The sequence below is a fragment of the Neodiprion lecontei genome, chromosome 1 (assembly GCF_021901455.1).
Source record: "Neodiprion lecontei isolate iyNeoLeco1 chromosome 1, iyNeoLeco1.1, whole genome shotgun sequence".
NCBI lineage: Eukaryota > Metazoa > Arthropoda > Insecta > Hymenoptera > Diprionidae > Neodiprion > Neodiprion lecontei.
This window is the reverse complement of record NC_060260.1, coordinates 34076376-34091906: the sequence shown is the minus strand read 5'-3', so window position 1 is coordinate 34091906 and position 15531 is coordinate 34076376. Positions and strand designations below refer to the sequence as shown.

General features: G+C 42.1%; 1 protein-coding gene across 4 annotated transcripts in view; it reads left to right on the top strand.

Annotated features, from left to right (window-relative positions):
- Positions 1 to 15531, top strand: part of LOC107224138 (protein split ends) — a 110670-nt gene that overhangs the window by 79109 nt on the left and 16030 nt on the right. For all 4 annotated transcript variants that reach the window (XM_046743553.1, XM_046743555.1, XM_046743565.1 and 1 more), the window contains 4 exons: positions 43 to 10006; positions 10083 to 10199; positions 10755 to 10868; positions 11114 to 11268. In XM_046743553.1, coding sequence (XP_046599509.1) covers positions 43 to 10006; positions 10083 to 10199; positions 10755 to 10868; positions 11114 to 11268 — 10350 coding nt within the window. The remainder of the gene's footprint in view (positions 1 to 42; positions 10007 to 10082; positions 10200 to 10754; positions 10869 to 11113; positions 11269 to 15531) is intronic.

Genomic DNA, 15531 nt, shown 5'->3' with positions numbered 1-15531 from the left:
GAATTAGCCTTTTTTTTCACGTAAACTGTTTCGTTCTTACAGGAGAGAACGCAGCTTCGAGTCAGCAGTGACGGTTCCAAATGCGGGTAGCAGGTTTACCCGCTACGAAACTCCACCTAGAGCACGGACGGCGAGTTACACTCGGACTCCTGGTGGCAGTAGTACGCCAGGAGCGAGTCCTGCCCATCCAACAGCAGTCTCGAGAAGTACGCGACGCTACCAAACCGATCCGTATTACGAGGGAGATTACACGGACCCAAACCCCAGGAGGTTTCGAAGCTACGACGAATTCAGCCAAGGCAGTGGCGCCAGTCATGACGATTACGAGGCCAGTTCAATCGGCGACACAAAACTACCCGATGAAGATTGTCCGCCGCCACGTCGTCATACCGTACAAAGTGTCGTGACAAGTGTCGATCCACCCATACCACCCCCGCCGTTACTCCCTCCCCCGGATATACGGCATCTCCAAAAGGAGCGAGTACACCTTTTGGAACAGCTCGAGGAGTGTCACAGCAGTGGCGACGAGAGTTTCACGCCTAAGAAGCGAATGAAGCTCGACAACGCTGTGATGTGCGAGGACGACGAACCTGAGCTGGCCTGTCTTTTGGTCACTTCTCATTCCGGTAGAAAAGGATTGGACGTGAGAAGGGTCAGCGAGAGCAAAACCCTCGTACACCATGGAACGCGTCGGGGTAGCTGCGAGGGAAGGGGACCGGGACCTTGCAAGCGGCGGAGGGATACCGGGAGACACCACGAGCATCATGACGGTTCGAGACCAGGAACGCCACTCGTGGACGAGAGACCGGAAAATTTGGTTCCCTGCGAACCGCGGACGTATCGAGAAAGAACTCACGATAGACCCATGTCGTTACCTTTGCCTAGGTTTGCTGCCGAACTGATGAACAATAACAATAACAGCAGCAGTCGTGCTTCCACGGTGCCACCCGCAAAGGTGGCTAGTCCTCCCGTACTTCTACCATCAACTAGTCCCAGGGCGCCACCTCAGCCACCAGCGTCTCCACCTCCGAGGTATCTGAGCTCAAGTCCTACGAGTTCGGATAGCGAAACAGCGCCGCAATCCCCTAGTCTGGAAGAGAGAATTCGTTCGCTCGATGAAAAGTACGAGAAATGGTCTGGTTCTAGGGCATTGAGTGCCGCCGGTGGCGACGCGCTCGCCAAACTCGATACCACGTTGGAGAGGTTCAGGTTTCGTCACAAACTACTTGACCTTGAGCTACACGAAGTACAGCCATCTGACATTGTGAAGTCTGTGCTCGCTAAGAGGAGCGTATTCGACGAGGACTCGAAAAGACTAGAGAACTTCAACGAAAAGTATGAACCGAAAGAATTCACTGGTGTTAGTGGTGTTGGTTCAATGATGGGTGGAGGAAGCCTGATCGGAAATGCGGGGAAAGTTGGTCTCCAGTACCCCTTTCCGAGTCATCCGCCTGTTCAACCTACAACCACGGTGACGACCCTTGTTAGCACTACCTCGTCCACGTTAACGGTGTCTCCATCCCAAAAGACTGATTCAAGAACAGCCATTCATAACTGTGTGCATCCCCCAACCCCCACAACCCCAATTACTCCTAGTGTAGCCGTAAAAACAGTAAGCCCCGAACTACCACCAGTTTCGGTGACAGTGGGTGTAACTAGTGTAAGCGCAGTAAACAGTAACAGCAGTGTATCTGTGAGTAGTCTTAGCAGCAACAGTAGTATAAGTAGCGTAGTTATCGCACCTAGCATTGCAGCACCCCGAACTGGAAACTCAAGTTTATGCACGAGTCCGGCGGTTGTTACCTTGGTCACGGCCACGACGACCTGTCAAATTTCCTCGACTGTAAGTAGTCAGGCGGAAACGCCGCGAGCACGATTACGGAAAGACGGTGGAAACTGTCGAGATAGTCGTGACTCCAGAGACAGCAGAGATAGTCGAGACAGTAAGGACAGCCGGGACAGCAGAGATTCCAGGCACAGTAAGAGCAAGGAAACGTCGAGAAGATCTCGTAAAGATGCGGCTAGCGCGGAGAGAAGAAGGGAGAAGGACGAGAAAGAAGATAGATTGCATTCTTCCAGCAATAATGAAACTGAACAACAGGACAACCATGGCAGAGACGTCAAAGAGAACAAAGAAAACAAACATGATCGAAGAGACAGAGATGATAAGGATAGAAGGGAGAGGGAGGAGCGAGAAAAACAACAAGAGAAAAAGGACAAGGAAGACAAAGAAAGCCAAGAGCGTAAAGAACGAGAGGAGAGAGAAAAACGGGAAAGAGAAGAGGAGAGGTGGGAAAAGGAGCGGCAAGAGAGAAGTGACCGGGAAGAAAAAGAGAGGAGAGATAGAGAGAATAAGGAAAAAGAAGAAAGTGAACGGAAAGAAAGGGAGGAAAAAGAATCAAGGGAACGAGAGAGGAAAGAGAGAGAAGAAAAAGAGAGGCGGGAAAAAGAAGAACGAAAAGAGAGGGAAGATAAAGAAAGACGGGATAAGGAGAGATTAGACAAGGAGATGCGGGAACGTGAAGAAAAAGACAGGCAGGAGCGAGAGCGGAAAGAGAATGAACGATTGGAAAAGGATAGACAAGACAAGGAACGCCTTAGAAAGGAGAAAGAAGAACAGGAAAGACGAGAAAAAGAAGAACGAGAACGATTGGAGAAAGATCGGAAGCGAGAACGGGAAGAAAAAGAGCGATTAGAAAAGGAAAGGAGGCGGGATCGAGAGGAAAAAGAAAGACGAGAGCGGGACGAGAAGGAAAGGCTAGAACGAGAGCGACGAAAGGAGAAGGAAGAAAGAGAACGACTTGACAAGGAAAGGCGTGAAAAGGAAGAGAAAGAGAAGATCGATAAGGAAAAGCATGAAAGAGAAAAGCGAAAGGAACGTGAGGAGAGAGAAAGGCGTGAGAAAGAAGATCAGGAAAGGCGAGAGAAGGAAAAAATGGACAGAGAAAAACGCCGGGAACGAGAAGATAAAGAAAAACGGGAACGCGAAGATAGAAGGCAGGTAACTGAAAATCATTACATGCCATCGCAATTACAAGCATCTCCGGCTCCCGTTAATACGAAACGGCGCGGATCTTCGCAAGATGTTCCTGAAGATGAGTCCAAACGAATGAGGATATCGGAGCATAGACGAGATAGCAAGGACAGGCCACGACAAAATCGAAAATCCGAAGACAGGAAGCATCGGAACGAGCATAGAATAAATAGAGAAAGCAGAGAAGGTCGTGAAAATCGAGAGCCAACCATACAGCCAGATATGAGAGACATCAGAGATTCGAGAGAAAGTAGAGATAATCGTGAAATCCGGGAGAATCGAGATAATAGAGATAATAGAGAAAATAGAGAAAATAGAGAAAATAGAGAAAATAGAGAAAATAGAGAAAATAGAGAAAATAGAGAAAATAGAGAAAATAAAGATAATAGAGATAATAGAGATAACAGAGATATTAGAGATATTAGAGATAATAGAGATAATAGAGATAATAGAGATAATAGAGATAACAGAGATATCAGAGAAAACAGAGACAATAGAGATAGTCAAACACGCGATTCGTCTCATTGTGAATTGCCGAAGGAACAGAACCGTGAGTCTCGCGAAAGTCGTGATGGAAAGGAGAAACAACGTAAGAAGAGTCGTTCTGAACGTACTGAAAAGGAGATCAGGGAGAGGAGTCCTCGTGTCTCACATGAGCCTGATAAAGAATTTTTGAACAGATTAGAACTATCAAGGAGAAGTGAACCAAATGATCAATCAGCTGCTCATCATGGAAGAGACAGCCAATCTATGCTGGCGATGCACAGTGACGTTGACAATGGTATTCTTTCGACACCAGAAATGCAAAGAATGAGACATACTTCTGCTACTGACACAGACAGTGACGAACCAAAGAAACATTCAATATTTGATATAATTGACGATGAACCAGCTTACATCAGTATGTATGACAAAGTGAAGGCACGTTCTACAAAGAACATGCAAAAATTAGAAGAAGAAAAACGGCAGGTACGTCTCAAAGATAAATTCTCACAATTAAAACAGAGTCGAGCAAGGCGCGAGGAAAAGAAACAAAGTACGTCTTGGGACGGTGACTCCGCGAGTAGTAAAGCTATGACTGAAGATGATGGCACCTCGGAATCAGATTCAGCTCGGGCAAAATCATTGTCAAGAAAGGGGTCACGATCTCGTATTCACTCGGATACCAGTGAGGAAGAGGAATCCTTGACCAAAGTACATAAAGTTAAAACGGAACCCTTTTCCGAAAGTGACGTAGACCTCGGTTTTGCTGATACTGAGGAAAAGCACAATCCGCTCAAATCTTCGGTTCTTCTCAATAGCAATACTATCAAAGATGAGCCGAGAACGTCGGATGAAGAAGAAAGAGTTCCTGTATCATTTCACATGAATCATCCGGTTAATAATCATGAGAGAGAATCACGGAAAAAATCACATAAGAAGAAACAAAAACGCCAGAAAAATTCTATATCTAGTGAAGAAGGGTCAAAAATGGACGCATCTGAGAATATTAATCACAAAAGTAAATCAAACCCTGCAACAACTGACATTATCATTAAGACGGAGCCCACAGTTGAAAACTCTGAAGACAGAATGCATGCTGACAAGAAACAACGTAATAAAAAAGAAAAGCGTAGAGAACGCAATGGTGAAGACAAAGCTAAGGCTAGACGAAAAAGACTCAATAGGCAAGAGGCTAGAGATACACAAAGAATGGAAGATATATTCGGCCCTCTATCGGAGGAGGATGATCTTCCCAATCGGTTTTTCAACAGGCTCAATAATCTTCCAGTTCAAAATACGTATGGTTCCGACAGTGATGGTATACACAGCCCAATTTTAGAAGTAGAACGAGAAAAAAGAAAAAAAGAGAAGAAACGACGGCACCAAACAGAAGATGAAAACAGCGTTGATCTGGCTGAAGCAGGAAGAGAAATTGAAGCTAAACTACTAGGTCTGCCGAGTTCTCCGAAACCATCTGTTGGAGAACACCATGATCACGATGTATTTAGATTCACAGATGACAATGATAGTATTGAACCATCTACTCCAAATACAGTTCTAGAAAAAGTTAAAGAAAAGAAAAAGAAACGGAAGAAGTCCAAAGAAGAGCGTGGTCGAAAGGAATATCATCACCATCATCATCACGATAAAACTGGAAACTTGCCACACCTTGGTGCAGATCCAAGCCCACCACGAGCCAGTAGTCCATTGATAGCAAAAATGGTATCACCAACTTCGTCAGCATCTAGGGAAACACTCTTGAGCCCTATACCTAAAGTCTCGTCAAGCGTACCTGCCATCAAACCTCCAACCCCACTGCCTGCACATATAAACAAACTGGAAAAGAAGAAAGACAAATTGATCCCAGGTTTTGGTACTGATATCGATGAGACAATCCATGAAAATGCAGTCAAAAGTATATCTGAGCCTGAAGAAAGAGAGAATGGAAAACAATCGTGTGGCAGAGATGACTCTGAGACTGTGGTTCCATCACCACCACCGCCGCAAGTTGAGGACAAGCCTCGTGTGGTTATTTCACAAGAAGAAACTGAAGACGCAGTGGCTGCTTTGCTTGAAGAAACATTTGGCGGTTCGACGGAAGATTTCTCGTACGAAGGTGAAGAAGAAACTGAAGCTGATAATACTAACGAACCAGCCACAGATGCCCCCCAGGAAGATGTCGAAGAGATGCAACAAGCTGTTGAGAGTTTGAATGCGTCGACCGAAGCAGAAACGGACTTGAAACCAGATACACCTCAAAGTGAACATGACTTACAAATCGATACAGATACAGAGGAAGATCTTAGTTACGAATCATTTGATCTATCACAGCCACCAAAGACTCCTGATATACCCTCATTTTATAAATCTCCTGCAAAAACGGAACTCGCAGAAAAACCAATTGACAATCATTTGAACACACCTCCTGCCAAGGCCTCAAGCCCCTCAGCATGTGTTTTACCACACTCATGGAACTTGAGTGATCATAAACCTCGGATTGTAAAGCCTGCGGTTGAAGCAGAGCCTGCCAAAGAAGCTCCACTTCGGACATCGACACCTCCTTCTCAATACAAACCACCATTGCTCAGTCCAACGAGTCTTCCGATGTTACCTGACACGTTGAGATTACCATCTAACAGTCCTCGGCCCTTCGCAACTCAGTCTTCTCATCAAAGACTGCCAATGTCACCTCAATCTCAATTAGGTCCATTACGACAATCTTGTCCAAGGACACAGAATTCTGCAACACCTGGAACAGTAAGAACACCTGGTCTTACGCCTCTACCACCGTTGGTACCTTCGAGGATTCCTCCGCTGGTGCCAGCTCAGCATTCTCCAAGAGTCCCACAGCAGATATCTCTCAATGGTCAATGGTGTCGTCCTTCAATGCCATACATACAAAATGTAAACAAGACATCACCACCTCCGCCCCCGCCTCCGCTACCACCACCACCATTGCCTCCACCACCAGCGAGATTGCCCGTCAGTGTGCCAATTGCAGCTCACCGACCGGATACGCCTGCTCAGCAAATATACTCAACAGCTGCTAGCCAACAACCAGTTATACAACATACACCTGGTGCGAGAGCCTTGGTACCGAGTCACCCTTGTGGCGGATTACCTCCACTTACTTTGAATATACCACCTCGACCTTATATGCCAATTCCATCTCTTGCATCAAGTTCAATCAAAAATCCACGAGATGCTGAGTCTATGAATAAATCCGTCATTGAGACTCTGTTACCAGTTAATCCGAATGCACCTCAACGTATGGTGGAGCCGAAATTATCGCCAGCTGTTATACCAGAACCTCCAAGTAAAGCCTCTACGTCGCCAAAAGTTCCATCACCCAATCAGCCACCAACATATATACCAGAAACAGCGAAAATTGAGATTAATGCTAGTACTTCTAGTCCCGGGTTTGGAAAAACTATTGGCACTGAAGACTGTTTACTCTCGCCCAAGCAGCATAAACCAACTGTAATCACGGACAACACTATGCTATCGCCAAGACAGAAGCAGGAACCACCAACCATGCAATTACTGACAACTCATATACCACGAACATCTACACCGAGTCCAGTTATTGTCGCTCATAGTCAGCAACATATCTCTCCTAAATCTATGCTCAACATAGGACAACCAATAGTCTCTGTAAACCAGTCTCTGGCAAAAACCGTTGTACCAGTAATTTCGCAAGCACCTCCAAAATCTCAAACGTCTACTGCGACACCAAAGTGTGGATTAGTAATGACTCAATCAACTATCCAGCAGCAGACTGTGAATAATCAAAGACCACCTATTTCTCAAGGGCTATTGCATACTAAACCTCATATGCCGATTGTTTCGAGTTCTCAGCAAACTGTTGTAACACAGGTGACGACATCAATCATATCATCAGATACCATGACGGCGCCGACATCGCCAAAACAGCCAACAGTTTTTACCTCAAGTCAGCGACAAGCTAGTTCCGAAGTTCAGGGAGCACAGTTTGGTCAGAATACGCATGCCGTACAACCCATGCAACTTACGCCACCTATACAACCTGCGCAGCCATTACAAATCAAAGAGGAGGATACAACTTGTGACCTCCGGAAACCAAACCCCATAGAAACTGGAAAATTCTTCGAACAAATGTCAAATGAACTTGACTTGAAGCTGAAACAAGCGATACAAGAATTAGGCAACTTGTCATCACAAATAAAAAAGGCCAACTTGACCAATTGCATATCCGAAAATAAAGATATTGTGGTACCGAAGATTGAACCCAAACTCTTGGAAAAATCTGAAATCAAAGAGGAAATAAAGGAAGAAGTCGTCATAAAAGAAGAAAAAGTAGATGATATGGAATTAGAAGATGAATCGGTAGACCCATTGAGAGAACCGAGCAGTGATCCGTTAGCTCTGGATCCAACGAAAGAAGATCCAACCGATAGTAAGGAAGATAGCGACTATTGGTCTGCTAAGGAAGTTAACATTGAAAGTGTGATTAAAAAAGTTGATGCTTTATGTGATGGAGAAGCGAATGATGCAGAAGAAGAGACACAGCACAGTCAAGAATTGAATAGCGATTCTCATGACACAATCAAGAATGAAACTGATTGGTTCGATTCTGAGCAGGCTGAAATTGAAGAGAAAAAAGACATGGCACATGACGAACAAGACGAAGGTGTAGAAACTTGTGAAACAGAATTGACAAAAGGAAGACGACTTAGATCTAAGGTTCGTCGGGGAGGCAGTGGCCGTGGGGGTGTTACCACAAGACGTGGAGGTAGGACTTCAACTAATGTACCTCAACGACGTGGTGGTAAATCATCCAGAGGAGGTAAGCATCATACTGAGAAGAAATTACCAGCAGATGTTTATGAATTCCACGATGACAGTGAGGAAGACAATGCTGGTCGCCCACGTTTAATACTTACTATTAAATCACCAGGACCTAATTCTACAGGACCTAATGCACAACCTGCAACACCGGTTGCTGCTGTCAAAGAAGTACCGCCTGAGGAATTTATTTCACCTGCAGCAAATACGCGCAAGTCAAGACGGCTGGCTGAGAAAGATGGTAGTCGCAGTACAGTGGATGATGTTATTGACGAAGTTATCCGTGGCTCTGCTGTAAACAGATCTATTATTGCAGGTGTTCATGCAACTAGACGTAGTACTAGACACAACAATGTTCCACGAGGTGCTCAACAATTACAACCACAGCCAACCCCAACCGAGTCCCGTAAATCACCTAGAGCAACTCGTAAGGCTACTACTCGCAGAGCTTCGGAAAATAATGATGATAGCAGCGAAGAAAAGAGTAAGGAAGTGCAAACATTCCAGGACATCCCGATCAAACAAGAGACTCCCGTCAACGAAGAAAGTTCAAAAACTGTTACAGTACCAAGGGAAGTATCGTTGCAGAATCCAAAATCTACTTCACTGGAACCAATGACACTAATTGATCCAGTGACGGGAGTGCTAACTCCAATGCGGGAATCTGAAGAAGGGCAATACATACCAGTGTCAACTGCAGCTGGAATTGCGCAAAACGCTCGGGCTACATCAGAATCACAAGTTGCCGTCGTTGTGAGCTCTTCGAGTACACAGCAGGAGGCTAAGTCTCACACTATTTCATCGAATCCAGCCCCAGCAACAGTGAAATTGAAACCCGAAGTTAATTTACCACCTGCCATTGCAGAACCACCAACTTGTCAGCCGCAATCGCAACCACATGTGCAGACGAAGCCTCAACCAACTGTAATAGCTACACCACAATCTCCTGTTGTGCAAACACCAATATCAGTGGCAAAACCTAAGGCAGCTGCGTCACCCAGCATCGTTGTGAGTCAGGCACCGACTACAACTGCGAGTCAGGTGAAAACACCTACCAGCCTTAAAGCTCACGTTTTGAACGCTAGCAAGCATGTGAATTCAATTCCGCAACCGATTATCAGTAAACCAGCAGTGCCCAACCTTTCTAGCCAAACTATTGTTCAAAACATTGTAAAGCAACCTGCACAAGCGGTACCAGGCCTACATTTACAAATACCCGGCGGAAAAATTCCTTCTGCAAGTCTTAGTCCACGTTTGAAGGTGCCTCAAAGTAATGGAGCTAATATAAAACAAGGACAGCCAATGTCCCCTGTGTTGAACTGCACCGCTCCACCTAATCCCAAACAACATTTGTTACAAGCGGTTAAACAGCATTCTCCGACTATCGTTAACCTGCCGCAAAAGTTGCCACTTAGTGTGCGTCCTAGTAATGTTGTAACGGTCACCACGCAAAGAGTTCATCAACCTCCGGCACAACCTGCTACTTTAAAATCAATCGGAGGACAACAACATCCGTTAAATCCAAAAGCACATTTGCTCCAAGTGGTGGGTCCTCCAATAATGACTGGGTCAGTAGCCAGTCCTCCGACACAGCCCCATCTCATTAGTTTGCAGCCAGTTGTAACTGGTGCAAGCTCTTCAAGATCCGCAATACCAAAATCTCAGGTAATATGTTCGTTTCATAGCAGACTCATATACAATTGTAACATTGTTTTTAATAATTATGATTTAATTATTTCAGATTTCTGTAGCAATGGAACCACCAAAAGTGGAAGTATCCATAGGTGGCTGTATAATGGTCCCAACAGCAAGCTCACAAGGTCGCGGAGTACCAATCCCAAACTACGAAGCCTCATTGGTAAATATTTTATTGACTCACCAGCGATGTAGTAGCATAGGCATGACACACTAACAATCAAAATCGAAATTTCAACGATTGTGGAAACAAAGGATTTCAGGTCGATCATTGTTGCGAATCGGTTCTATAAGTATTGATCACAAAAGAATCGAGGCAATAAGTTAGTCATTGTTGAACAATTAAATATTGTTTTTACAGATTAGAACAAATCTTGAATGTTGAGAATGGTCAGGCTATTTCTATGATTGGATAAAGGTTGCATATGTGACGATGTACAATAATTCATGAAGATTCATTTGTAGAAGTCACCATACGGTTCATTATTGATTGTCATGGTTTGATACTGTATTTGATTTTATTGATTATGAGTATCGGACATAACTCCTCTTCAGTACATTTCACAAAATTAATATAAAAAAATAAATTTTTAGTTTTCAACATGTTGGCATGAATGTAACAACATAAATGTTTTACGAAGTAGTATTAAGATCTTAATAATGTCTACTAACTACGAACAGCCTAAGAAATGAAATTAATAATGCTTGGTTTCGGTAGCATGGCGCGGGTACCACTCCGTCCCCAGGGAGTCAGTATGGGCTAGGCCCACTTCGTCGCTCCCAGAGCCCCCCATTGCCCCCACCTGCCCATCATCATGCTAATACTCCTCAGGTACTTAACTCCCTGCTTTTGCAAAATTCAATTAATAATATTGCATGATTATAAGACATATTGACACTCAAAGTGACTATTGAATTGAATGAAATAAATTTTTTTACAACATGATTATCGAATTATTTGAAATACTTAAATTAGCTTTGATTTATTTACACAATCCATGTTGAATTCGCTTAATACCGAAGAATCTCCTCCAATTTGTGTGCAGAATTTTATAATCAAATCTTATGTAATTTTAGGGTGAAGTCGTCAACCACTACGGAGGAATACCTCGCGGTGATCTCCAAGCTCACTATATGCACCCACAAGTGCTGCAATATCAATATCTCCGTGCCCAACAAGAAGCACTAACAACTCCCCGCATTGCTGCGTATCATGGACCAGGAACCAGATCGCCTCACCTACCACTGGATCCGAAACTTGAGGCAGGCGGAGAAGAGAGCCACAGTCCACCTTTAGAATTGAGACGAGCAACAAGGACTCCTCAAGATCGAGCAACAGACAGTCCTCAAGTGGCTCAGGTCTACATGATGCACAATACGGCTCGTCTGCCTCCACAATATAGTGTTAGCAATGCATCGATGGGTGCTGTAGGCACAGGTGCAAGAGCGGCATACTATGAACCACCACCTGCGCATATAAGATCGCCATACCCATTAGCAGCGAGTGAAGCTCCGACGGACAGAGCCATCACTCCAGAACGCCCCAGGAGATTGCAGGTTTCTACGCCACCTCATGCATCTCAAGTTCCACCACCTGCTGATTCGTTATTGATGTTACTTCAACGGTACCCTGTCATGTGGCAAGGACTGCTTGCACTTAAGAACGATCAAGCGGCTGTACAAATGCATTTTGTCTTTGGAAATCCCAACGTAGCCAGAGACAGTTTACCATGTAATAGCGACGGATCTACGCCCCCACTCAGAATCGCTCAGAGAATGAGATTGGAGCAAACACAGGTGGATGGAGTTGCTCGGAAAATGCAGGTATGTTGTTGAGGATATTCGGATATTATACTTTTTTGATAATACTGTGAAAAAAGGGTCAAGAGAATTGCAATATATGGTATAAAGTCATGTCACTGGCCATTCCTAAGAGCTTGTTACGTAATGTCAGATGCGTGTCATCTGTTTACAACAGTTATTCATATATTCAAAATTAGTTATAAATAATTTGAATGTAATCAGCTTTAACAGCTGCTTTGAATTTGTAAATTAAATAATAGAAAATGATGGAGCTAATCTAGTAAAGTACTTTCTACCATAGTTTATCATTGTGCCACAGATGGAGCTTAATGTTTTTATGGAGTTTCATACAAATTAGTATAAATTGTAACTTGCAAATTTGGTCCAGTATATTATCAAACAATTATTGAATGGTGTCATTTTCTTTTAGACTGACAATGAACACTGTATGTTGTTGGCACTTCCATGTGGGCGAGACCATATGGACGTTCTTCAGCAGAGTAAAAATCTTCAAACCGGATTTATCACCTACCTTCAACAGAAACAAGCTGCAGGAATTGTTAACATAGCTGCACCAGGCTCACAACAGGTTAATATACGTTTTTCACTGATGATTAAGTAATCCAAATTGAACAATAGGTACTTGATATTATTTTAAGTTAAAGAAGGTGTCATAATCATTCTAAAGGTAACTCAATTTTGTGGCTTGGAAATTTTTTCTAACATCGCTTTTATTACTTTGCAGGCTGCCTATGTGGTGCATATATTCCCATCATGCGATTTCGCTAATGATAGCCTAGCTCGCATCGCACCAGACTTGTTATCCCGAGTTGCGGAAATTGCCCACCTACTGATCGTTATTGCAACAGTTTGAGACTGGTTGGCTGGTTGGCTTTAGCTGCAACTACTTCTTTCCTTGGTCGGATGTTTCGACGATGGCATGAAGCCTTGGAACATCCTGTAATACCTATTGGGTCATATGGACATTGGATGAAAATGATTCAGTCGCACCCTTGACAATCAGATGCAGAACTGGCCAAGTGTCGGATCTACGTAAGATTGTAGGCTTAGAGGGGGAGGGGGTTAAAGAAGAGGCTAGCACGGTTTTGAAACTGTGCGTACCTCCCCTTTGGCATTGTGGACTAAAGCTCTAAACGGCTCGTTTGCTAGTTACTGACAGTTTGTGGGGGCGACCGACGTCACTCTTGGTCTCCCCGACAAGTGAGTTAGGCGCTCCTCTTCCCTCTACAGAGTCTTCTACCGCCCTGATGTAAACACTTACTATACTCACTTCTCCAGACAAAGTTATATACCCCTAACTATATGGATAGTACACAGCTAACTAATAAAATAATCTACCTATACACAAGCTACTTTGTAAGCTTAGACGTAAGCATTGTAAATTAAGTGAGCCAGCGAGGGCATAACTACTGTGATTTTAATTATTTAACGATATTTGCATAAAATATAAAGGCCCTTCTTGGTCCGCAATATGTGATGTGTTTTTGTATAATATTGCTCTATATAAATACCTATGTATTATACTATAATGATAATGATGATGATAATTGCTGCTGTTGCTGCTGTTGCTGCTGCTACTGCTGCTACTGTCGAAGTAGAAGAAAAAAACTAAGTTAGATTTAAAGAGAAAAGTAAGATCTACCTATGTAGAATTATCCCTAGTGTATGATATTCCCCCAACATGATGTAACATATTATTATGCTTAGCGTTATGTACATTATAAAAATTTGTAATATTAATTATTATTATTATTATTAAAATTATTAAAATTTATTATTATTATTATAAATATATACAATTAATATACGGGCTAGTTAGATTGTACCATCCCGCAAACTAAGGGGCTAAAAGAATATCATACCACTGTTGAGTATGATTGATCTCATTCATCATTGACGCTGCCCCATGTGCACCCTTTCCCACATCTACCACCCTGCAATGCTCAAGTGTGAACTCATCAAGTGTTGCGTCATAGACTCTTTAGGATTTGTGTCCAAGATGATAATGCGCTTACATATGTATAGACCATAACTTACATTATGTTATATTACACAAGGCCCTAAAAATAAAACTACAATAAGTAACTATCTATTTACTATACTACGCTGCTGTGCATAGAGCGTACGTCGTTAGGGTTAAAAAAAAATGTAAAAATTAGAGGGGTGGACGGGAAACATGATTACAGATTAATTAAAAGAGTATGCAAAAAAATTTAAGTATCTTTATATCGTTTGTTACTTCCAAATTTAAATCAGTGGCAATAGAGAATAGTCATGTACACAACATTACTTTCTTCTTATGATTTGATGGCAGAAATTTCTAACATACACTCGTTTTTTAGTATTTATGCGTTTATTTCGTCAATTTACCGGCAAGAGTTACATCTTATCAACTTCACCTCATATGCACATGACTGCGCAAATTGTTAAATCATGGTGAAATGGTCCAAGTAGTTATTATCGCGTTTAATGTTGTGGACTAAAATATGTTAAAAACTATCCTATTGTCTGTGAAATTGTAACAATTATATATACATATATATATATATATGTGTATGTGTATGTATATATATATATATATATATAAAATCATTTATCTCAGCCTATTTAAACAACGTAAAATCATACATTGTAATTGGAACATATTGTGTAGTAAGCGATAAAAATTTATGGGCAACATTGCGGTATATTGAATTCCGAGTAAAAGAAATAAATGCTGTATATACTTTTAGCTGAAGTATCATAGATAAATGAATTATCAAGAAATCAAATTTTTCAGACATTTCGAGGATCCCGTTCATTCCTTAAAAATAGCTGAGTTAAGGCAGCGCAGATACTTGTGGATCGTGTGCATGTACAGTGTAAAAGATGCGATGTGCATATGTACAGTGTAAATGTAGGAATAATATGAACGCACGAGTAAAAAAAAGAAAAAGATAATACGAGAGAAACTTATATTGCGTATGTGAATATGAATCAGGGTGCTTATGGTGCACACACTTCGTAAACATTTTTAGTTTATATATTTAATTGCGGAGGGATGGTGTTTTTCTGTTTTTACATGTGATTGTTAGGTACAAACAAAAACGCAGTGTGTGCACTTGCCGCGCCTCTTCTACCTTGTAAAATATCTGTGAATATTATGATTTAGTTTCTTCTTATTGTAAGCTATGATACTGGTATACAAGAGTTTACGTTATTCATGTAGGGAGAATGTACAGGTATCACATTTTTTGTTTTGTGTTTTACTGTAGTTATTGATAATTATATGGATATTAACGATAATAATAACTATGATAAAAAAAAGTTCATCGCGCAATTTATTCATTTAAAATTTTATTATCTCTCCAAATTTTTTCCACAACTTTGGAAAGCAGATCACGAAGTGACCTGAATATATTGTGAAGTATATTATGTTCAAAGATAATTGAATTGAAAAATTTTTACATAGTATGTAGTTTCAAAATAGTTGAATAAAATTCACTTTTCACTCGCATTCCAAAAAAAATATGCAATCGATTCAACGTTTTCGGATGATAAAAATATTGAAAATATTGAATAATGTTGAGTTTCGAAGGTTCTTGATAAATATGTACGTAACATCACGTATTTTCGATTCAGGTGGAATTTCATTTACAATATATGTGTGAGTAATAATATTTTAGAGTGTG